General features: G+C 32.5%; 2 protein-coding genes across 2 annotated transcripts; one reads left to right on the forward strand and one right to left on the reverse strand.

Annotated features, from left to right (window-relative positions):
• Positions 1–8,871: 8,871 nt before the first annotated feature.
• LOC144563901 (uncharacterized) lies at positions 8,872–10,575 on the reverse strand. Its single transcript, XM_078313367.1, has 4 exons — positions 10,553–10,575; positions 9,699–10,047; positions 9,565–9,605; positions 8,872–9,167 (listed from the first exon to the last, which is right to left on the reverse strand). Exons 1-4 carry the CDS (start codon positions 10,573–10,575, stop codon positions 9,092–9,094), a joined length of 489 nt encoding a protein of 162 aa, XP_078169493.1. The 3' UTR covers positions 8,872–9,091.
• A 3,547-nt stretch (positions 10,576–14,122) lies between these two features.
• LOC144564164 (Hydrolase-like protein family) lies at positions 14,123–21,747 on the forward strand. The gene is made up of 12 exons (XM_078313703.1): positions 14,123–14,420; positions 14,674–14,780; positions 14,859–14,926; positions 15,611–15,681; positions 15,907–16,170; positions 17,285–17,448; positions 18,621–18,676; positions 18,842–18,891; positions 19,838–20,006; positions 20,530–20,627; positions 21,026–21,183; positions 21,402–21,747. The coding sequence occupies exons 2-11, from the start codon at positions 14,677–14,679 to the stop codon at positions 21,128–21,130; spliced, it is 1,149 nt and encodes a 382-aa protein (XP_078169829.1). The 5' UTR covers positions 14,123–14,420; positions 14,674–14,676; the 3' UTR covers positions 21,131–21,183; positions 21,402–21,747.
• The last annotated feature ends 1,763 nt before the right edge of the window (positions 21,748–23,510 follow it).

Raw genomic sequence — 23,510 nt, forward strand, 5'->3', positions numbered from 1 at the left:
GGGGAATTTAAAGTACTCACATCTTAATTATATGGAATATAACTTTATATTAAACGGCCTACTACTATTATGTTTTAGGTCTGAAATTTTCATCTATTCTATTCAACAGAACTGTTAAAAAGTTTGTATATAAAAGAAGAATGTTGTGCTATTTCATTTTATCCGAAGTAGTGCGAGAGAAAAAATATTATGTAAGAAAAGAATTAAATATTAAATAAAATATATTAGAGTAAAAATGAACAAAAAGATTCTGCAAAATATATTTTATCTTTTCTTTTATAAAAAAATACAAATTGTTGCACCTCTAACTGAAAAATGGTCCAAATTTTCCTATCTTTAAATTTTTAGTTAGTTATTCACTAATCATTATTTTTGTTAAATAATTTTGTGTAAAAATTAAAATAATTTTTTTTTGAAAAACATTGAAACAAAATATCTTTTTCAATATAAGAAGAAAATGGCCGAAAAAACCGGACCAAGCTATAAAGCAAGAAAACAACACAATATTCAACTCCAGTAGTACCTTATGAAATCTCTGTTCTATACACATGGCGTGGCAAGAGGAGCTGAGATGATGGCCTGGGGATACAAAGCGTCATCCGCTTTCGTTGGTTTCTACCATATCAACACATTCTTCATTTTACGGACTTTTACTCGTTGAAAATCTTTTCCGTTTCTGTTGGTGCGGGAATCGGCTGCGGCCGAAATTGAGGCGAAGAAAACGAACACGTGTACTTCTTCGTAGACATTTGTAAAATCACCGAGTTACAAAACATTTAATCCTATTTATCTTGTCCGGTTGTCAGAATATGGAAATAGTGAATTTCAATTATCCAATTTGATCGGATATTTTTTCACCATAAAACTGGTTTTCTTAATTAAAATTGTTGTTTGACATTAGCGATAAAGATAATATTATTAATTTTACATATTGCCCCTTGCAGCAAATTTTTTATTAACATTTTTTTTGCTTTAAGACCTTCCATATATTTATTATCGTAACTTCTTAACTTAAGACAGGTTTGTATTGCTTTAAAATAATTAAATTGCAATGCTACCTGGTCCATATTTTTTTTCCAAGGAGGGTTCAAATGCCTCCATTTTTTTGCCTCCATCATACTTCTATTTTTAAAAACTTATTAAACTCAAAATTAAACCGCTGGATATGATCTACATCATTTTATTTATACATGTGTAAAAATTTATAACATTTCAATTTTGTTTTGGTTGTCATCAAGAGTTTGTAAAAAACGTACTAATGTGAATAATTTTTAGACATTGATTTTTCAACTTATTAATTCACATAAAAACAAAATTGAAATGTGATAATTTTTTATAAGTACATAGTGAAAATAACATAGATCACATCTAACGGTTTTATTTTGACTTTTAAGTCTTAAATTTTGAGTTATTAAAGTTTTTAAAAATGAAAACACAGTGGAGACACAAAAAAAAAATAGAAGCATTTGAATTCTCTCTTTTTTTTCCTGTTCCATTTATTTATAAGTTGTTGTGTAGATATATGCTACTTAAATAGAGGTTATGAAAGTGGCACCTCACCATTCTTGTCCCCATGTGACTCTCTTTTATTGCAATTAGGCCCACAATATCACAACTATTTGCAATTATTTGTGTTGAGTTCGCGTACTAGTCAAGAACCACAATAAAATATTCTCTTGAGTTGATCTACCTAGAATTTACATATCGACGTGTCATAATTGTTCTAGATTTATGTGTGGTCCTCCAATGTGCCTTGTCATTTGGCAACTAAGTAAGAGTTTTGTCGTTTATATGGATTTATAACATTAACACAAGTCCAAATCTGCTGATTGCAGGAGGAATTGTAGGATTCTGAAATTCCAATATCAATCATCAATTTTTTCAGTGCATAGATCTCAAAAATATTATAAAAAAAAAAGTAAGTTTTCATGCACACATTTCGAGAAAGACCAATGGTTGAGATCAGAATTACAGGGTTATAAAATTTCCCAAGAATTACAGCAGATTTATTTTCCACTAACACATATCACGGCACCAAAGTTATATTTATTACAAACAATAGAACTATTTGTCAAATTAGATAAGGAATAAACCAGATGTTATCACGCTTCAATTGTATTTCACATTGTATTCTATTTTCAAAGTCCAAACATATTAAAATGTACATAGAGATTAAAAAAAAAAAAAAAATCTTCGAAACTTTTAGTATTTTATAGATAGATATAAAGTCATTATTTTTGGATACTCAATGATATCTTCAAAAAACAGTAATTTGTATCTATCTAAAAAATAATAAAAATAAAAATATAAAGTTTGGTCTCCAAGCACATTTCAGCTTTCATAATAATTAAATTACATCAAAATTGGTATACAACATATTTGAACCATGAAGAACATATTTACAATTTAATATCATATTTTCGACATTTTTTTGTCGATTGCATAACTTCCAGTAATCAGATAAATACAGTTGATAATATATATTTTTTTTCATTATTGTTCTTTGACAAAAATAATGCATGACGCCACGTGTTTCAAACTTTATTGAAAACCTCAACCAGTTGTACAATCACACAAGGACCAAGATGAATGAATGCCAACTGAACAACTGTTTCACAGAATTTTTTTTTATAAACTATGATTAGAAAAAAAAATTATGAAACCAATGTGATTATTTTTTTATTTACAAAAATTATTAGAACAAATTTTTTTTAGACTAAAATTACAATTCGGTCTTAGATATTTTTACAATTTTTCAACATATTTTTTCTCGAAATCTGTGAAAACGGTTGAGACTGAAATATCATTTCGGTCTCAAAAACGGTTCTTATGAACACAGAACGAACCATAAGGCCGTAACTTCCCCCACAAGGCCACTAGTCTTAGAGCATCTCCAACGGTGAAAAATTGTCAAACTAACAATCATTTTTTACATTTTCAAAGTCCAAATCGTCGATCCAAACCGTTAGATGTGATCTCTACAATAAAATGTCCTCGGAGACTAAATTTTACATTTTTTGGAATTTTTTTTACTATTTATTAAAATGGGTACAAAAACTAGTCAATTTCAGACCATTGAATTTTGTACCCATCTTAATAAATAGTAAAAAAATTTCAAAAAATGTAAAATTTGGTCTGAAAGCACATTTTATTGTGGAGATCACATCTAATGGTTTGGATCGACGATTCGGACTTTGAAAATGTAAAAAATAGTTGTTGTAACTCAAAATTTGTTGTAACTTGATCCCTACTCATTTTCTATATATCCTTTAAGACATCTCTAATTTCTTATTTACCTCTCAAATCTTTAATTTATCTTATTTGTCCCTTAACTCTTATAATAATTTCTTATTTACCCATCACTTAATCATTTCAAAATTATCTCCAATTTAATTATAAAAAAATAAAAAATCTTGATTAAAAATTAAAACACAAAGTTGCCCTTCTTATTTTCTTTCTTTTCTACATCATCTGTCACGAGCCCACCAAAATTAAGCAGAAGCACCCTGATCTTTTCATTTCCAATTATCAGTGAGTTGGGTTGGAATTTGAAGGGGAGAACAGTTTCATAGGTTGAAAAATTTCAAGTTAATTCCTAATTTTAAAGAAACGATGAAGTTGGGTCATAATTTTTATTAGCACTTCATCGATCTTTTAAGAAAGAAAAGGTTAAATTAATAGAATAACTAATTAATTATTTAAAGAGATATTAAAGAATTATCAAAGTTCTCCTTTAACTATGTTCTTTTTCGAAAATTCAAAATTCAATTTGATATAGGTCAACCTTTTTTTTTCTTCTAAAAGTATAAAGATTAATTTAGTGCAAACAAAAATACAATAACTAATTTGATCTTTTAAAAAAACAATTGAAGGATGAAGACCAAATTTTTCCCAATTTCTTAATATTTAAGTAACTTCTCTCTTTATTCGAATTCGAACTAAATTGTGAATTAATTATGCATTGCTCATGTTAATTCTTTTCTCTCTTTTACCAATTTAATATTTATTGAAAAATTCAAGGACAAAAATCTGATTCATTTTTCTATATAATTTTAGTGTCCAAGGAACTTCTCTTTTTGTTATAAATACTTTGGAATTAATATCCATTGCTTCATTGGTAATTTATTCTCATACATCATAAATCATGCAATTAAAAAGCAACAATAATCAGGGACTGGAGCTAAAAATATAAGGTCTTGTTCTGCCTCCAATTGAAAATGGGCATGGACATGGAAATTGAACAGAAAAGTACTGTTTTCGTGGGAAAAAAAAAATTCAGTTGAATTGAATTTTTTTTTCCACGGGAACAGTAACGCAGCCAAATAGGGCCTTAAAAGAAGATTAATTGGTATTACTACAGTAGAAAAAGACAAGAAAGTGATATTTAATAAAAAAAAGTTTAACCAATTTTAATGGGGTGTGCGTATGACACGTGGTTGAATGGTGTTAAAAGTGAAGATTGTGATTTAAAGTTAAACAGATCAATAATCAGAGCATATAGATAAATATATAGTCTAATGATAAGTCTAATATTCCATAGAATGACAGAATAGATAACCTAGAGAGCGATCTCTTTTTCTTGAAAAAGTCAAATTAAATGTTCTAAACTTGGAGATTCGAAGCAGCGCTCCTAACCAATTTCAATATATCTCATCATGTCCTTATCCAGAAGCGATTGGTTGATTGTCTTCTATACCCAATCAAATTATTTACCTTATCCAGAAGATAGACTAGGTGAGCTGAATGCCATGCCTCCGGTCCACATGCACCGGAGAAATCCCTTCCAAGATATTATAGAGTATGACTAATATAACATCAGTGTCATTTTAGTCTATATAACATCAACTCCAAAATCTATCAAATCGAGTTCAAATGGTGAATTCAAACCGTTCAAACCAATTTACTTTATGAGTAATGCATTTACATGCAAACTTTTTATATTTTCAAGTTATTTTAGTATCAAATCAAGCGACAAAAAAATTGAAAAATGAATGTATTAAAATTAACTTAAAAACTCAAACATTTGACCGCTTGACTTGATATCAAATAAACTCAAAAACTTATAAATTTTACATGTAAATGCACAACTAATGAAGTAGATCGGTTTGAATGGTTTGGATTCACCATTTGAACTTGATTTGATAGGTTTTGGAGTTGATGTTATATAGACTGAAATGACACTGATGTTATATTAGCCATACTCGATATTATACTTTGGAAAATGAACAGCAGTTTAAAGATACGTAAAATCGTAGCTTGGATTTTTATTTACAGGTACAACTAATGAGTTGTAAACTGTTGTAAATTAATTCATTTAGATTATAGATTGTTTAGAAGTATATAAAATTTTGAAAAATAGACAACAATTCAATTATATATAGATCTATATGTGGTTTTTAAAATTCAGAAGTAGATAATTGTCGAATTCTAGTTCAATGTGGCTCTGTCATTGGATGGTTTCAACAATTTAGAGAAGAAAAAAATAACACTACAAAGATTATTTGACATCTTCTATTAATTATAGTATTGCTATGAATAACAATATTATTAAACATATTATGTCTAATACAAATTTATAATTGTAATAAAGTACTAGGGTACTAATTTTTTTTATAAGTATTGTTATTATTAGAATATGAAAGGGAGAAGAAACATGATGCTTTTTTTTTCTATTGTCATTTCTATATTTTGTTACCGAATATACTAGATATTTTTTATAAAAAAAACTCGTGTTTTATAAATCTTTCAACTAATATTTGTTTAACTATTTTTCAAGCATACTCATTTAATTCCAACTATGATTCTTATGAATAACATTATTCCGTATGTTGCCAAATGACCACTATAAATAATAAGCATATTTAGAAAATGAAATGCACATTATTTTTAACTTTTGGTCATTTTAAATACATTGATATTACATGTACAATCAACTAATGTATGAAAAATTGACCTAAAAATATAAGTAATTCATCTTTGAATATAACGAAAAAAATGTGATATGTAAAATTCAAGTCTAGTTGGTTGATTAATTGTCCACCTACTCTATCTGTTAAATTAAGTCTAGTTGGTCGATTAATTAACATTGACTTGAGGATCCAGTAGTATTAGTAACTGGAGAAAAACAGAATCACAAGAAAATCAAGTCATAATAAAAGCGACAACCATGAAATGATGAAAATCATTCCACCACATCTAATTTCCACGTACACAGGCCATATGCTCCCGCCAGGTGTCCTTCTAAATGCTACAAAAGGCTACTCTGGTTTCTCTGTTACCTCCAGTTTATTGGATGCTCTGAGTCACACAGACAAGGTCGGAGCACTCTCTCTCTCCCAATTTTTTTTATGTAACATTTAAATAAACATAAATATATAATATCAAATCAGTAAACGCTGTTTTCATCACAGAAAAATGCTGTCATTATCTAGGTTTACCTCCAGAGAAATACTGCCAATAACAGTGGTTAACCCTAAAGCCAACATTATTTGAAAAAATTATAAAAAATACAGTGAAATGTTGTCAATGACATCGTTTTATCTCAGTATAGAAACATTGTCACTGACAACATTTGTGCTAGATTTTGAAAATTTTCATATTTAGTGTCACAAATTTAAACTATCTTTTTAAAAAATGCTTACAGATAAAAGAAAATCAGTACATGCAGACTCTTTTCCAGTGATGTAGATAACAGAGAATCTGGTTACTAGGAAGATAAATCTGACATGATAAAGGAGATAAGTTTTTCTGTGATCTTTCATCATATAACATACCGTGTGTCAATGAAACAGAAAGTGTTTCCTTTGATTAAAATATGTAATAGCCTACGGCTCTTTACGCTCCATTTTTACTATTTTTTTAGAATATACATGTATATTTTAAAATAAATACAAAAATTATTAGTATTAAAATGCTCTATTGTTTACTCTAATTATGTCTCACATTCTTATTTTTATTTTTAAAGTTTAAATAGTCGATCTGAACTACTCAACATATATAATCTCCATATTAAAAATATGCTTAGATACCACTTCTTACATTTTTGAATATTTTTTACTATTTGTTTAGACAATACAAATTATATAATCAATGTCTTTGAATGGTCAAAAATCTTTTTAAAAACAATAATTTTGTATCTATCTAAAAAAATAATAATAATTTTTTTTAGAAAATAATAATTGTCTCTAAACACATTTTAATATAAAAATCATGTTGAACTTGTTCAGATTGACTACTCATACTTTGAAAACAGAGATAAAAATATGAGATATGATTGAAAAACAATAATAATAAGACATGTTAATACTCAACTCATAATAGTTATACTCAGACAATGGACACATCTAATCCTCTCTGAGTCACAAAAACAGAATGGAGCATTTGTCAAACAATTGATTAAGAAATGATATTATTTTTGTCCTCATTCCAATCCAATCTCCATCTCTCTGTCATGAATAAGAAAAACATGTGAATGAGATCTACCTAACTGGATAGATGGGCCGCACCAGAATTGTACTACACTACAGTACACCATCTAAACTTTTTTTGCTTTTAAGCCCATTTTGGACTTAAATTATCTAATCAGTGGCCACTATGTCCTTCCTGTTTGGTTAAAAAACAGGAAAAATTGGACCATGCAATGTTATCTGAAAGCAATTGCTACTGGTGTTGTACCAAAAGGGAAAATAATTTAAAAAATAACAAAAAGAAAAAGAGGGAACAGTGAATCTGAACTGAAAAAGCAGCTTATCTTTAATAACAAAAAGAAAAAGAGGGAGCAGTGAATCTGAACTTAAAAAGCAACTTATCTATTGTCTGTAATCCAGTAGATTCGCTGTTTTGGACTGAACTGCAGTATGGGCCTATGGCCAGCCAGATATTAGAATATGGTACATTCATTTGAGTTTTTTTTTTTTTTTAAATTGTACATGTTGATCTCTTCTTTAATTTCGATCAGAGTCCCAAATTTGAGATCGAATAAACCGGAGAAACCGACTGTAATTATAAAATTACAGCACACTGTAAAAATTACAAAAATTAAGTGAACAAAATTACAGGACGCTCCTCCGTATCTTTTTATTTTATTTTTTATTTTTATTTTTTATTTTTAAAATCTCGCAGATGCTGCATGTTAGGTTTAATGTGAATTAGTTGATTCACAGAGAGGTGTTCAAAATAGCCCTTCCAGGTTCAGTTACAGTCTGATGCGTATCAAGATGTGTGCGCTTTATTTTAAAATACGTGCAAATTTGCTTCAATAATCATGTGCACAGATCTTGATGAGAATCAAATGGTCCAATGTCCATCAAACCTACTCTGTTCTTACAGTGGAAAAAACGTGACGCGCCGTTCCGTTTCGTGACTAACACGCTGTGACTTTGGTCTTGTGCTGTGTTGTGCCATGCCCAAGCTAATTTTTCACGTGCCAGTGTTATGACTAAAATGTCAAGAGATGGTCACGGCCCTTCCGTGTCTAAACGTGATGTGACCCAACGTAACTTCCGTGACTCGCATAACCATTTAATTATAATTTATGTTAGTTTATTTAAAATTCACCATTTAATCAAGATCTAGCGGTTCTAATTACACGTGACTTGCATGACCACGTGCCATGCCGTAACTAAATCTTTTGTGTGATGTGACATGTCGTGTCAAGTTTCCAAAAGATGATCACAACACAAAATACATGAACCATGACACGTAACCGACACACGTGCCCAGTGGCGAGGCTAGGAATTCAATCAAGGGTAGACAAGCATAACTATATAAATAGTTGTAAAAATTTTTTTTAACATAAATGAACATCAAGGGTTTCAACTAAGTCAAAAGTTTATAACAAATATTATTTTACATATCAAAAAACAAGAAATATATTAATGAAATTAATTGCATGCATACTGGAATTTCAAAATCTTTCACTGTTCAAATCACACTGGTTTTACTGTCGAGTCCAGTATCACCAATTCTGGTATATAATATGACACTATACACATTTGGCATTCAAGAGATCCTCGAGGAAACAAACTAAGAACGAACTTATAAAATTAAAAACAGTAATATTAATTATTAGAACACAACATACTACTTACAGCTAATTAGTCAAATCTTTTATTTCCTTTCTACAATCCCTCTCTGCCATAGTTTTGGTAGCTTCGAGAATTATACTCCTGAAAAGCAAATACACATTTTCAAGCAAATTAATTGACCAAGCTCTTGATTTTAAAGGTCAGAACTTAAAAAAAATGAAGTACAAAAACACACTACACAAGCAGAAATACGCCTGTGAATCTAAATAATTTCAGCCAAACCTCCTAAGGAAAAGAAATATGAATCTAATCGATGCAAATCTGTTAATTTCTCTTCTTGTTACCCAATTTCAACAGCCATGCATGCTCATTTCATAAAATGGAATTTCCAATAAAATCACGTGCAATTAAGAACAACTGTGCAGCTAGTCAATGAAATTGGATGAGCAATTTTGTTAATATTGAATAGAAATTAACTTAGCATATTTGGCAAAGAAATGAAGCTGATCAATACAAAATTGAGCAAGGTTTTACTTACCCAGGCTTCGAATCTGTAGCATTTGCAGCAGCAGCCTTCTCCTACAATAAGAAAATATTCCAAGAGATATACATCAAAACGAAAGACAAAGCAAAATGCCAACTCCACTAATCAAATTCACGCCTTTCACTTACCGCAACCGCATGAGTAATCAAATTCACGCCTCTAGCGGGCAGTCCGCCATGAACAGTCGTTTCAGATTGCACAACCAGTGCGCCTCCGTTTCTCGTGGTACTGGGAGAAGCGGCAATCCTTACAGTTCCTACGCGAACCCCAACCCGATCGCACGCTACCGGAGTCGACGGAGCGGCGCCGCGTCTTTCTTCTTTTTCCTTCGCGCAGGAGAGAGCGGCTGAGCGGAGAAAGAAACTATTTTCTTTCGCGCAGGAGAGGGCGCTGGTTTTTGGGCCTGGGGTAGGCAGCCCGTCAGAAAGGCCCGGTCCAAAAAAAAAAAAAAAAAAATTTCCAGGGGTAGGCAAGTGCCTACCCCTGTTTCATACTGGACTCGTTACTGCACGTGCCGTGCCATTCTGTTCTCCAGAGGGAGAGATGTGCAGCAATTATTGCACTCCGACAAGTTTCAAATCGTCTAAAATTAAAAAGGAAGTTCCAAGATGGGCTGACATCAAAGTACGAACTTACATCGTTTTTTTGCATCATTAACAGTCTGCGGGATATCCGGCCTGATTTCGCTCCAATTGTCAAGCATAGGAGCCCGGTGGTGAACAGATAAGATGGTTTCAAGCTTTTTTTTTTTTTTTTACCTTTTTGCCAACTTGTTTTCAAGTTTCCGGTGTGTTGCCAAAGTCAGGGGCGGAACTAGACTTTCAGACTATGAGGGTCAGATAAGAATGAGAGTTAGATATATATAAAAAAAATTACTGCGAATGAAGGTCAAATGTACATTGTTCATAGCATTTTACTCTTAACTATATAAAAAATAGAGTATAAATATAACAATTTTGAAAATAAATGAGGATCAACTGACCCCAATGAGGGTGGTTCCGCCATTGGCCGAAGCATCATATGTGAAAACGGAGCGGACAGTGGTAAAATCATATTTGTATCTTTTTTAGCTGTTGCTAGATTTTGGACTTTGAATCAAAAATCAGATCTTACTTCTCAATTGAACTTAATTTTTTCTTGTGATTTGAAGGACCTGATAGGGTCTACACTGGTAGTTTCCATGGTGGATACACAGGCTTCAATCCCTATGCTTGGAGCAGAGATCAGTTCCAGTGGAGGGGATGATAGCTCTTCTGAAGATTCTGACTATAGTGGCAGCATACAGAGCTATAAAATTTCTTAGTTTGCAGGGTCTTTTTGGCATATGTGGGTATATTGGGGATATGATAGCTTTTTAGGGGTTGTTTTGCTTATTTCTATAGATAGCTGTGTGATCTGCAGGGTGTCATATGTTTCTATTTGTTGTTCTGTTATTTTGGTATACTTTGTTTTGTCTTTATTGCTTCTCAATATGTTTGTATGGTGCTTGGTACCACTGGTACTAGTAAACTTTGTAATGATTTCTTGCAATGGAAATCGGTGGCATAGTCAACTTCTTTCAAAAAAAAATAAAATATATATATATATATATATATATATATATATATATATATATATATATATACAGATACAGAGCGAATATCAGATGGATCTTGATTCAAATATAAATTAGATCGAATATTTATTAAAATAATATAAAAAATTATTAAAACAATATTAAAATTTATAATATTTATCTAATTACAATGGTGAATAACATAATTTTTGAGAATGTATATTAAAATATATAATATATATTTACTATTTAGATACAGATAATTAAAATGTTAAATCATATTAGTATTTGTATCCACGGATATTTGAATATATCGAATATCTATATCTAATTTTTCAAATACAAATCGGACATTATCCATATCGCTTTCAACCCTACGAAGCATCCATCATTATCTCTCCATGAATTCGTTTCTAACGAAGATATTAAATTCAAATCCGTCCTTCCAATCTAAGATGTATGATTACTGTTCAATTTTGTTCGATTGAATTTAAATTTACATTAGTTTTAATTATTTCGTAAATTTAAACTGTCTACACAATTCTTAATATAAATCAAACGATTTAGATTGGACGTCGGATAAATTTCGATTTCATGTCCATTGAAACCCATTTTATCTCTTTGTTGTGCGAGGATATTACCTCTTCGGAGCAGCCGAATGAATTTTTTTTTTTTTTTTTTTGCACCTGATAGCCCCTGTCAGGCTTTCAAAAAAAAAAAAAAAATTTTGAATTTGGTAGTGACTTGATGTGAGAAACGATTCGTTATGTATACAAATCCAGAACCTAACCAACAATTAAATATTGAAACGATGACATTGCCTCGTGTAATAATGTTACTATAGAATATATTTTTAATTTGGTCAAAGGGTTGACATGGTTAGTCTTATTCAAAGGGTTCTAATTAAATTATTACAAAATATATTTCGGATTTCAGTTATTCTATTTGCTTAATTTCATTAGAAAATTAAAATATAAATATATAATACGTATGTTTATGTTTTCAACAAAACATTATAAAAACATGGACCGAGAGTAGAAATTTTGAATTTTTCAAATATATATTTGAACACGTCAAACTCCATTTGTTTCAACATAGAAATTTATTTGTTTATATATTATACATTTGCAAGCACATTTTATCTAATAAATCAGTCTTACCTGCTCTTTTAATTGTATGAAACTATTATTTTAGATTGAAAATTATTTTAACATTCATTGGAAATTCCAAACCACGTGCTTCGATGGTGTCCTAATTAATTAGCTTTGATCACGCCAAATCACAGGACAATAATTTATTAAATTAATATAAATAAGGTTGAAATTAAAAATAATAAATTAATGGATAATTTATTCGACTTATAGATAATTTAATTATTAAATTTTATGTAATTTATTATCCTCCGGTGCCACGTCAAGAATCATGACTTCAAGTCACTTAACAAGAAACAATAAAATGTACATAAAATTTTATCATTTTTTATAAATGTAATATGTTCCCTGTATAAATTATGTTGATAATATTGAATATTAAAGTGAAACTTTATTTTTAAGAGGAGAGTTCGAATGCTTTTATTTTTTTTTTTACCACCGTTTTATATTTTGTAGTTTTACTATCCAATATCCATATCATCTTATTTGTTTCTTTTTTGACAATTGATTCGATCAAATTTCTCACCCTTTAAGGGCGGACGGCCTCTGACCGTACACGGTAGACCGGTCTATTTATACGTCAATCGTCCCTACCACACATCTCACTGACAAACTGGTCCTCACATCCCCAATATAGAGATATAATTCCAAATCAAACGAACTGGATCGGGCTTAGAAGGTGCTATGTCAAACCAACCTGTCGTCCTAAAACTAAACCGTTTATTTGACCAACCAATGACCCGATCTACCGTGAACCCACCAACCCAAGATTTCCGTTCCATTTAGATATCTCAACTTTTGCGTGACCGTTGTGTACAGTGACTATTTGGGAAGAACGCAGCGGCCAGTATTATTTGTGCTTTGAGATTCGTGTATAACTTATTTTGACGGTTGAGATATTCCAGAAAAACACTCAAAATTTGAGATATCTCAGAGGATACAATTTATCGTACGTCCCATCCGCGCGCACGCTGAGTGCGTATCCTCTGAGATATCTCAACTTTTGCGTGACCGACGTGTCCGGTGCCTATTCGGTGATAGCGCAGGGGCTGTATCATTTGTGCTTTGAGATTCGTGCAGAACTTATTTAAACGGTTATAATTTTCCGTAAAGTCACGCAAAGTTTGAGATATCTCAGAGGCTACGAATTCGCGCACGCTAAGGTGCTAGAGGATGTGATCAACAGTCTTTGCCTTCCTGAAGGGCAGGGGTAACAGTTGAAGAATGCATGGACATGTGGCAAGAGGTGCAGAGTTGCACACAATTGCCACATGCAGGGAGGGAGAGATTATCACAACCTCACAACTTGGTAAACGCGGCAAGAACAACAAAACAGAGCAGCAGCGGATCAGATGGCATGAACTTTGTCAGACAGCTAGAATTGAAATGTTTTTACTTCCACAATTTTTTACTTTTCATTAAGTAGTCTTTTTACAATGTACTGTAAGTTTTTTCAATAAATACACCTACGGATTTCTCTTAAAAAAAAAATAAAGGAAAGAACTGTCGTGACTTCACTCATGCAAAAATCCGCGTCCGGATTCTCTGAATGAACTCAAATTTTGAGATTAGATCAGGACTGTCCGATCTGAATCCGGTCAATCCAGTCCAAAGTGTAATGCTAGTGTGAAAACAGATCAGACGGTCCGGATCTAAACTCAAAATTTGAGTGACCTTAGGTGATTGAATTCCAAAATTCCATGCTCAGACGCTATTTAGGAAGCAAAAAATAAGCAGTTATTTTCAAGATCCTATTGATTTAGGTGGAAGATAATAAAATTTAAATTTAAAGTTTCTGTTTTGGTCAAGGGTTTTCATCTTGGATGGCGTGTTGCGCGCCATCTGCACGCCATCTCTTGCTTATGTCTGTAAAAGGCGCAATTACCGTTTAGCCCCGCCGCACTGCTCCCGTTCCCACGCGATCTCGTCTCTCCAATTTTCACGGAGCCCCTCTCTGATCTCGCAATTGCTCAGGTCATCTTACATCCATCTTCATGCTTCACAATTAGGTTCGACAACTGAGGTTACGCATGTGTTTGGATGCGAATTGCGGATTCCAGGGTTCAACTAGTTTGGTTTTAGAGCTTTCGAGGTTCATTGATTGAAGTTTTCGGCGTATTGTTTTGCGAGTCCTTTTCCAAAAGGTGAATTTTCATTTTCTTATTTTAAAGTGACAGGGGCTTTTTGCCACGATATACACTGTCCCGAGCTTCTAGTATAATTTACAATTTTTTAAAAGATGTCAACTTGACTTGCTGATTCTAGAAACTTGGACATAGTTGCAAACTTGCAATTGTTCAGACAATGAAATTGATCTGACCATTTTGCTCTTGTCAGATATTTTTCTTTTCAGTACTTAAATCTATCCGAAGTAACATCAATTTTGCATTGGATCAGATTATGTCGAATCCTACTCAGGGGAGTGCTACCACATCTGGTGGCTTCTCCAGTGGAGAAAAAAGACCCGATCACCTCCTTGTACTTGTTCACGGCATCTTAGCCAGGTATAGTTCTTGACATCTAAATGCATAATAGAAAGTAACAAAATTTCTTTTTAATGCTCTTTTTGATGTTTTGTTTAGTCCAAATGACTGGATATATGCTGAAGCAGAGCTCAAGAGACGCCTTGGCTCCAATTTCTTGATTTATGGTATGATATCAATTTACGAGTTAGGCTGGGGTGCTATGGATAGCATAGTGGCCTCTATGCTACGGCTCAATATTCGAGTTTTCAAAATCCAAACGGTCGATCCGAACCGTTCATCTTATTCTCCATATTAATATCTGCTTGGAGACCAAATTTTACATTTTTCTGAATTTTTTTACTATTTATTAAGTATTTTACAAAATTGTTGATCCAACGGTGGCTGCACAAAACAGTAAAACCGTTGGATTAGCGATTTTCAAAGTGGCTTAATAAATAGTAAAAAAATTCAGAAAATTATAAAATTTGGTCTCCAAGCAGATATTAATATGGAGAATAAGATAAACGGTTCGGATCGACCGTTTGGATTTTGAAAACTCGAATATTGAGCCGTAGCATAGAGGCCACTATGCTATCCATAGCACCCCAGCCTAACTCTCAATTTACATTCTAATTGTTATTTGACAAGAATAGAAATTTGGATTTGTTGTTGTAACGTTTAAACTCAGCACTGGGGTTATTTAATCAGGGTTTTAAAGTCTGAATGAGCTTATTGAGATATGGAATTTGTCAGGGAGTGGGAGAGGATTATTGAAGTCTTAAACTAAATTCAATAGCTTACAAGTAGGAGAATTGTGTTATATGTCACTACCATATTCATAATTTGTTATTCTGCTTTTATTTTGTCAGTTAGCTCCGCAAATAGCTTCATCAAAACGTTCGAAGGGATAGATGTCGCAGGAAGGCGATTAGCAGCTGAAGTATGAAACCAACTTATATATATATAATACTTTCCTATGTTTGATTTATTCTTCAATATTCTGATTGTTTCAGAAAAAAGGTCCATTAACCTAAAAACTAACAGTATATTATGTTTATTTTTGTGGATGGATTTCAATAAACTTTATAGTCAAATAAGATTACTAGATGGTGTACCCAATATATTCTTATTTACTATTTCTTTTCTTTTTTTTGCGTATAATCAGGTAGAAAATGTAGTTGAAGAGAACTATGGATTGACAAAAATATCTTTCCTTGCACACTCTCTTGGTGGATTGTTCACAAGATACGCAATTGCGGTGATGTATTCCTCAGATGACCTCACCATGGGCGTAAATATCACTTCACAAAACACAAAAACAGATGATTCAAAAGAAGTTACATCAAGGTCCGGCCTAATTGTGGGATTGGAGCCTATCAATTTCATTACCCTTGCAACACCACATCTTGGAGTTAGAGGGAATAAACAGGTATGGATACATGTTTACCATGCTCCTGTACTGTAAGTAACAGTTGTTGCACATATCTTCCCTCGGGTCTCTTGTTTTCTTTTTTTGCTTTTTCTCAGTTTGGAGTTAATTTTATTTTCCGGATTGGGTATTTTGTTGGGTAAGAGCATACTATACTATCGCTGTTTGAATATTTTCAATTAATATCCCCAACTCCCACACAGTTTGGTATTGTGCACATGGTTGTCAATTGTTTTCAATTTTCCACTGGCTGTTGCGATCATTTTTCTTTTTAAATAACCAAATTGAGCAAAATGAAGCCAAGCAGATTTTATTCAGACTTTTATGCACGAAGTAGCTGAAGAGTCGGGGGCAATGTAGTCATTATCTTCTGGGATCAACATCTAGAGTTTTGAAAATTGGGTATTATTTGCACGTGCACCAAAATATTTTTGGGAATTGACTGAACTTTCTGGTTGCATCATACACGAATGTAACACTTTTATGTTTACCTTATCTGTAATAGTGAACTGTTTGGTTTTACAGACTGCTTTTAAGAGACAAGTAGTAACAGTTGCAAAATTTGTATTTGCAATTTACCCTTCATTTCTATGATATATTTGCAAATTTAACCAATCTTTACACATTCATGTAATAAAAGGAATAGTTCATTATGTTTGGTTTTAGTTCAAAGTAAATCTAAAATTCAAACAAAGAAGTTTAATATTTGGGTTTAGATTATGCATCTGTTTGAGCCAGTATGAAAACCTCAGGGCAATTAAGTCAATTTCTCTGTAAGCTTAACTTTCGTTTTAATTGTCTGGTGTTATTAGAAATAACCAAAAGATCCTTGAATTGATTACGATGATGGGGATTGTCATTTGTGCTATATAGAGGAGGATCCATGTATAGTGAATGGGTGTAAATTGACCCCCATTTATTTTCAATTTTTTGTACTTTTGAATGATTTTCTATATAATTTAGAGTAAAATGCTATGGTACTGTAAAATTGAACTCCATACGCAGCATAAAAATTTTATATGATTGACCCCCATAGCTTGAAAGCCTTGCTCCTCTCCTGGGCTATACATATAAATTCCTTAACCTTGCTGCTTTTAATATCTTGAATTGTCAGCTTCCATTCCTACTTGGTTTAGAAATGTTGGAAAAACTGGCGCCTCCTTTGGCTCCTCTACTTGTTGGTCAAACTGGCCGTCAGCTGTTTCTGACAGATGGAAAACCCAGCAAGCGACCTCTTCTTTTGCGCATGGCATCTGATAGTGAAGATAATGAATACATGTATGACTTATAAAGTATTTGGAGTGAGGCTATGGTACTATGCATACCCTGGATTGGTCCGTACTATGGATCAGTATCTTTGTTTTCAAAGTTCGTATAGTCAATATGAACCGTTCAGCATAATCTCCATATGAAAATGTACTATCAAACTAAATTTTACATTTTGTACAATTTTTTTAGATAAGTAGAAAATCACTTCTTTTGAATGGTCTAGGACTTTTAGATCAAGTGATTTTTCAACCTATCTAAAAAAATAGTAATTTTTTTTTATAAGAAATGTAAAATGTGATCAACACGTACAATTTTCATATGGAGCTCATGTTGAATGGTTCAGATTGACTGTTTGGGCTTTAAAGACGGAGATCTTGATCCATAATACAGACCAATCCGTGTTATGCATAGTACCATGGCCTCACTCAAGTATTTGTTTTACATTGATTTTGCTTAGCTGATCTTTGTCTTTTCAAAATATGTACTGAAAAAAGAAGAAAGTGGCAATGTCTCATAAAAAGCTAATTTATATTGTGGTACCTCTATAGAATGTGATTCATAAAAAGCACGATTTTAGTGGGGTAATGCATCTTTGGCTAGTAAGAAAAATATAATCCCTCAACAAAAGTTGAGATAATCCTTACAAAATTACAATTAAGTAGACCAAAGAAGTGACCTCATGCACTATTGATTTATTTTTTTAAGAGGAGGGATCCACTTACAACATTTGTAAGTTACAACATCTTACAATATCTCGGTTTTGCGATATTAAAAGTCCAAATAGTTGATCCAAACTGTTCAACATGATATCTATATTAAAATGTGCCTGGACATAAAATTTTACATTTTTTTAATTTTTTTACTATTTATTAAGTATTTTACAAAACTACTATTTTTAGACAATTCTGAACCACTGAAAACAATAGTTTTGTAAAATACTTAATAAATAGTAAAAAAAATTTAAAAAAATGTAAAATTTTATCTCCAAGCACATTTTAATATATATATATCATGTTGAACGGTTTGGATCGACTGTTTGGAGTTTAAAATTGCAAAACTGAATTGTTGTAAGATGTTGTAACTTACAAATGTTGTAAGTGGATCCCTCCTCTTTTTTTAATATTATCACTTTCTTCTGTTAAATTTAGTTTATTTAGACCTCTTTTTTTTTCATTTTGCAGTTCTGCTCTTGCTGCTTTTAAGAATCGGACAGTGTATGCAAATGTTTCATATGACCGTATCCTTTCCAACACTAGTGCCTTTTTCTTTAAATGTCATGCGGTATTGGCCTTTAAATATTGAAAGAATTGTTTCAGATTTCAACAGTTATTTTCTTTTATAATAAGAGGTTTAAACTGTTTAAACCGCCTTTCAGCACCTGTTTTCTTAAGCTTAACACCAGACATGGTTGGCTGGCGTACCTCTTCTATTAGAAGAGAGACAGAGCTTAAGGTACGTGACTCACAAAATTTACTATTATTCATGTATCTGAAGGGAACATTTGATAAAATAAAAAGTTCGGTAAATCACCTGATATATAAATAAAGTGTAGACGCTTAAAAAAATATTAATTTCAACCCAAAATCTTACTTTATCCCATTTCAAATACAGTCCACTTAGTTGCTTAGTCATGCGTGTACTAGGAAAAAGTTCAAGAAAGTAGGTTATAGGCGTTTTTTTAGTGTACATATGCACACTTATAAAATCTTAAATTAATGAATTTGCTAAGACCACGTATGACATTAGCAATTACTTTTCGACAGCCCTCGACACGGTGCTCAAAATTTGCTTTTATTCATGCATCTGAAGAAGGAAACATTCGATAAAATAAAAAGTTTGGTAAATCATCTGATATATGAATAAATTGTAGACGCTTAAAAAATATTATTTTTACCCAAAATCTTACCATGTCGCATTTTAATTACACCACACGTACACTTAGTTGCTTATTAATGCATGTACAAGGAATAAAGAACAAGAAAGTAGGTTATAGGTATTCTTCAAGTTTAGATGTGCACTTATAAAATTTTAAATTATGAATTTTGTAAGAGCATGTATGACATTAGCAATTATTTTTTGACAGCCCTCAACACTGTTCAAAATTTACTATTATTCATGTATTTGAAGAAGGAAACATTCAATAAAATAAAAAGTTTGTAAATCACCTTATGTATAAATGAATTGTAGACGCTTAAAAAATATTATTTCAACCCAAAATCTTACTATGTACGTTTTAAATACACTGCACGTACACTTAGTTGCTTATTAATGCCTGTACAAGAACAACAACAAGAAAGTAGGTTATAGGCATTCTTCGAGTGTAGATGTGCACTTGTAAAATATTAAATTATGAATTTTATAAGAGCATGTATGACATTAGCATTTATTTTTTTGACAGCCTTCGACACAGTGTTTGGATGGATATAAGCACGTGGTAGGTGTGGAGCACTGCCCTGCGGTATCATCTGACGGGCCCCAGTTCCCTTCTGAGGCAGCCGTGGCCAAGAAAGCTGCTCAGGAAGCACCAACCCCTCAAAACACTGATCAGTACCATCACATAATGGAAGGTATTAGAAGGAAACATAAGCATGTTTTACTTGAGATTTGGCAAATTAAACTCAAATATTCTAATAGATGCAAAGTTGACACAGACTTTAAGGTGATGGAAAGATATATACTCTCTAATGAGTTGCTTTTTTGCTTAAGCCCAAAATGAACTAAAATCAAGCCCTGCAATATTAATATTCTGGGCATGAGCGGAACTAGAAAATTGAGATTGGGAGCTGAAAAATCTAATGTAGTGTAATTTCATTTTTTAAGGGGGTTGAAAAGTATTGATACATACAAAAATTACAAAATTTAATGGACAAATTTACAAATTTAATATTTCTGGGTTCGAGTTGCAAAAATTGGCTTCAGCTTGCATAAATAAATTTTACTGTCATTGTTTCAGATTTTCAGTTACTGAAGTCCAATCCTCCTTTTATGGAAAATTTCATGCTGTGGTTCTTAGTTCTAGTTTTACTGTTTAGCGTTTATAAGTTTATAACATTGGGTTTCAAGGAGCTAACACTTTATGAATGTAAATAGAGGAGGTGATACGGGGTTTGCAAAGAGTTAGCTGGAAAAAAGTGGATGTCAGCTTTCATGCCGCACTGTGGCCGTTCTTGGCGCACAACAACATCCATGTATATGCATTACTTTTCTATCTTTTGTTTATGCTTTTAACCACTCAGTATTGGGTTTGCCCTTAAAAGAGGAAAGCTATCAACTCAAAAAATATTCCTATTAGTTAGCTACTTAGCTGTGTAGGTTACAAAGTTATCGCATCATTCTTGTTAGTTGCATCCACTTAGCCTCTTGAGTATTTTTTTTCTTTTCTTTTTTGTTATGTTTTCTTTTTTATGTAATAGCCTCTGACAGTACACTATATTTAGACAATGAGGTAGCATTGTGAGTCTCAGATTAATTAAATGACCAAAGTACCCTACACATGTCAACACATGGGTTTGTTTGAATGCCTGGTTATCTTTAACATTCAAATTTATTTATATTTTACTTTAAGCTAAGTTATCATTTTAATTAGGTGAAAACTGAGTGGCTGCACAACGCAGGCGCCAGCGTAATTTCTCATGTGGCAGATAGTATAAAGCAGCACGAATATCATACATGCATTTTTGCTCATCTATAACCTTCTGCAATCCATATAGTCACATGGTTTATGGGATTATTTTGTCACTTGAGGTATTAAAATAAAAATATTATTTTTTCTTTACAAAATTTGCTACAATGGAGAGTTTAGTTTTGCTAGATTTGGTACCATATCTAGGATTAGTAGCTACCTTGTACCTTACTGTTCCCGGCTTGAAAATGTAACAGACCTCTTTTTTCTGATCTGTGGAAATCTGATATCTGTTTATTTTAATCGTACTTTTGAATGTATATTTTATGCCTATTTTCAGGTATTCTGAAAGCTTCCCCATCAAAATATAAATTTTAATATGCTGACACAAGACCATGCAAGGACCACAACCGTGTTTGTTTATATTTTCCCCCAAGTTGGGAAGAAGGCTTGTATAATAGATGAAGTTTACAAAATATAAATAATAAATTTGTAAATAGATACCTTAACAATCAATGAAAGGCAATGGTATGCAGAAATAGGGCAATACCAAATAGCGGCAGACATCTGTTCATTTCATGAGAATTTATTTATTAATGATGTATATTGTTCCATGTGGGATCTATCAAGTAAAACTAGTAAAAATGTGGCAATTTTATATGTTTGTTTATTTGAAAAATAACCTTTTTTTTTTTTGCCTTTTGTTGTTCTGATTTCGATGAGACATGTGATTGTAAGTAATGGTTTTAGGTATTGTAGCTTCAAATAAATAAAAAAAAAGGTATTGTGTTGCTACTTAATTTTGTACAGGTAGAAAATTTGTACCAGCAAGTAATGGACCTTGTGAAGACATTAGTGTATGGTTTGGGATGTGTCGACTGAGATGTCATATTTGAATTCGGACATTAGTTTAATAGGGCACCTCTTTTGGGAGAATCATGTAATTTGGGCATTGCCACCAAAAAGAGCATGTCATAGACACCCTTTGTTTCAGACTGAAACAGCAAAGATAAGTAGGTAGGAGCAATGACGGACACTTAAATCATTTTTGCTTGACTTAACCTTAGGAATTTGAAAATTGTTAGGTGTTATTTTACGAAGAATGGCTGACACCAGGACTCCCTTGCAAAAGCAGCAAAATATTGGGTTAGTTCGCATAAAGTTTATTTCTCTGAATCTCTGCTCAAGGTAATGGGGAGAGGATGCAAGTTGAACAATGGATTAGGGGGAAGTGGGGAACCTGTGACTGTGAGGAGGTGATAAATTTACTTGCCTGGTTACATGAGTAACATGTTATAAGCCTGATTTCGTACCTGGTTTCTACCATGTCAGAAGTTCTGACACAAAATCCTATGAAAACTGGTGTATCAGATCTTGAGTGGACTATTTGTTAATCATCTTTTTCTGGACAAACAGTAAGATCGAGGCCATCGATTTCCATTAGAAATTTTTAAATATTACAGATACCAGTTCGTTGTAGAGTTAAAGCAACATATACTGCACAAGCAACTGGTACCAGCAATCACAGGTTTCCAGAACAAAATGTCAAATATCCCCCCATTCTAACCGGATAAGGGATAACCCAAAATGGTGGATAATTACACCGAGGTCCCTACAGGAACCCTAAATACCAAGAGAAAAAATAAAAAAGGATGTCAGCATATTAGCCAGTCAGAAAAAGGTCAGGATTCAGGATTTTTCTAGAGTAGCACTATATTCTAAACGCAAAAATTAAGATTTTGAGCATTGAGAGAAAACTCTCTTCTTAAATTCCTGATTTACCCTTATTCTCTCATTTGAATTTAATTAAGAAGCGGAGGTAATAAAAGAAAGTGGGCCCATCGCTAGAGGAGAATCTGCTATATATCCTATTAATTTATTTTTGGGAAAATAATATAAAATATGAAAATTCTGGACTCTGGTGAGGGGTTTATAAAATGATTATATTTTTACTCCCAAGTACCAACGTTCATTTCATTTTATTCGCAACTTGGTCCATTGTGTCAGGTTGGTGTTATATACCTTACCAGTTACCACTGCCCAGAGGTTTATAGAAAATTAGGTAGAGGTTTGCTAAACCCCTAACGGGTTGAGCCCGTTTTGCCCGACCCGTACCCGTTACCCGTGGTACCCGTACCCGTTGCCCGGGTACAGACGGGTAGACGGGTAGACGGGTACGGGTAATAAACGGACCGGACACCCCTATTTTGAAAAAAACCCATTGTACCCGTACCCGTCTACCCGCCAACCCGTACCCGCCTACCCGTACCCCTATACCCGCCTACCCGTACCCGTTACAAAATTTGAATTTCAAAATTTTTTTGGCGGCACCCCTATAGAATTCAGATCCAGTGCAATACCTGACTTAGTAGAATGAGATCTGAGGCATCAATTTTAATTTGGCATGAATCTCAAAACGGACCCCTATATCTAAACTCCATCCATCCAT

The sequence above is a fragment of the Carex rostrata genome, chromosome 13 (assembly GCF_964058835.1).
Source record: "Carex rostrata chromosome 13, lpCarRost1.2, whole genome shotgun sequence".
Lineage (NCBI taxonomy): Eukaryota > Viridiplantae > Streptophyta > Magnoliopsida > Poales > Cyperaceae > Carex > Carex rostrata.